Source organism: Malurus melanocephalus, unplaced genomic scaffold (assembly GCF_030028575.1).
Source record: "Malurus melanocephalus ecotype Western Australia unplaced genomic scaffold, MMel_1.1 scaffold_1178, whole genome shotgun sequence".
NCBI lineage: Eukaryota > Metazoa > Chordata > Aves > Passeriformes > Maluridae > Malurus > Malurus melanocephalus.
In genome coordinates, this window is record NW_026624410.1 from 1 (window position 1) to 1,672 (window position 1,672).

The 1,672-nt window shown below is 65.1% G+C and overlaps 1 protein-coding gene across 1 annotated transcript in view; it reads left to right on the forward strand.

Moving 5' to 3' along the window:
* Positions 1–3: 3 nt before the first annotated feature.
* SOX13 (SRY-box transcription factor 13) overlaps positions 4–1,672 on the forward strand; it is a gene marked incomplete at its 5' end in the record, with an annotated part of 4,521 nt that continues 2,852 nt past the window's right edge. Inside the window, 6 exons of the mRNA XM_057387298.1 lie at positions 4–97; positions 183–265; positions 352–511; positions 778–887; positions 989–1,085; positions 1,166–1,369. Of these exons, the coding sequence (XP_057243281.1) occupies positions 4–97; positions 183–265; positions 352–511; positions 778–887; positions 989–1,085; positions 1,166–1,369 (748 nt within the window). The remainder of the gene's footprint in view (positions 98–182; positions 266–351; positions 512–777; positions 888–988; positions 1,086–1,165; positions 1,370–1,672) is intronic.

The window sequence follows — 1,672 nt, forward strand, 5'->3', positions numbered from 1 at the left end:
GTGATGATCCCCGCCTTCACCCCCGGTCACCAGCCRCTGCCGGTCAGCCCCGAGTCGCAGCTGGCACTGCCCATCCAGCCCATCCCCTGCAAACCAGGTGAGCGGGGTCCCCCTGCGGGGTGGCCCTGTCCCCCATCCCTGTGTCCCCGTTGTCCCCAACCGCCATCCCTGTGTCCCCGCAGTGGATTACCCGGTGCAGCTCCTGCACAGCCCCCCTCCTCCCACGCTGAAGAGACCCGCGGGCCCGGGCCACCTCCCGATGCAGGTACAGCCCCCCAAAAACCCCCAAACCCCGGCCTGGGGGACCCGGGGATGGCTCCTCACCCTGGGCTGTCCCTCTGTCCACCCCAGGAGACCTCACAGCCGCTGAACCTGACGGCCAAACCCAAAGGTTCCGAGCTCCCCAGTGCCTCCAGTTCGCCCAGTTTGAAGATGGGCGGCTGCCAGTCGCTCACACCGAGCCATGGGGCCACCAGGGAGCTGCAGGCCAGCCCGTCCAACCTCCCTCTGGGTGCGTCCCCAAGGCTTTTTTGGGGACAAGTGATGTCCCTGCTCCTCCCAGGGGTGACCTGGGCCGGGCCAGCCCTTGGGGTGGTCAGCTGTGATGGTCAGTGGGGTGGGCACTGCAGTGGTCAGTGGGGTGGGTGAGTCAGTGGGGTGACCATTGGCGGGGTCAGTGGGGTGCTGTGGGAGGTCAGCAGGGTGGGCACTATGGTGGTCAGTGGGGTGACCGCTGGCACTGACCGCTGGCACTGAGGGGTGCCCGTGTCCCTCCAGGGTTCCTGGGAGAGGGCGAYGCCATCACCAAAGCCATCCACGACGCGCGGCAGCTGCTGCACGGCCACGGCGCCGCCATCGAGGGGTCACTGAGCAGCCCCTACCGCAAGGTGAGGGTCACTCTGTGGGGTCACCGTCCCCTCTGCCACCCCAGCGCCACCGGCCAGAGCTGGGTGTCCATTCCCCRGCTCCTGACCCCGCTGTCCCGCAGGAACACGTCGGGATTGATTCCTCCCCGGTGAAGGAGCGGATGGAGGAGACCCCCGGCCACCGGCTGGACGAGGCTCTGCTGAGCTGCGAGATGGATGGTGAGGATGGCCGGAGGGTCACACTGACCCCTGGGGTGCTCCGTCCCCACGCTCCGGCCCTCACCCCGCTGTCCCCACAGGATCCCGGCACTTCCCCGAGTCCAGGAACAACAACCACATCAAGCGGCCCATGAACGCCTTCATGGTGTGGGCCAAGGATGAGCGCAGGAAGATCCTGCAGGCRTTCCCGGACATGCACAACTCCAGCATCAGCAAAATCCTGGGTGAGAGACCAGGGTGGGACTGCTCTGCATCTCCTGGAGGGATGGGAATGAGATCCCAGGGCAGGATCCTCCCTGAACCCCCACAGAGGGATGGGAATGAGATCCCAGGACAGGATCCTCCCTGAACCCCCACAGAGGGATGGGAATGAGATCCCGGGACAGGATCCTCCCTGAATCCCCACAGAGGGATGGGAATGAGTTCCTGGGACAGGATCCCTCTAAATTCCCACAGAGGGATGGGAATGAGATCCTGGAGCAGGATCCCTCTAAATTCCCACAGAGGGATGGGAATGAGATCCTGGGACAGGATCCCCTCTGAATCCCCACAGAGGGATGGGAATGAGATCTTGGGGCAGAATCCTC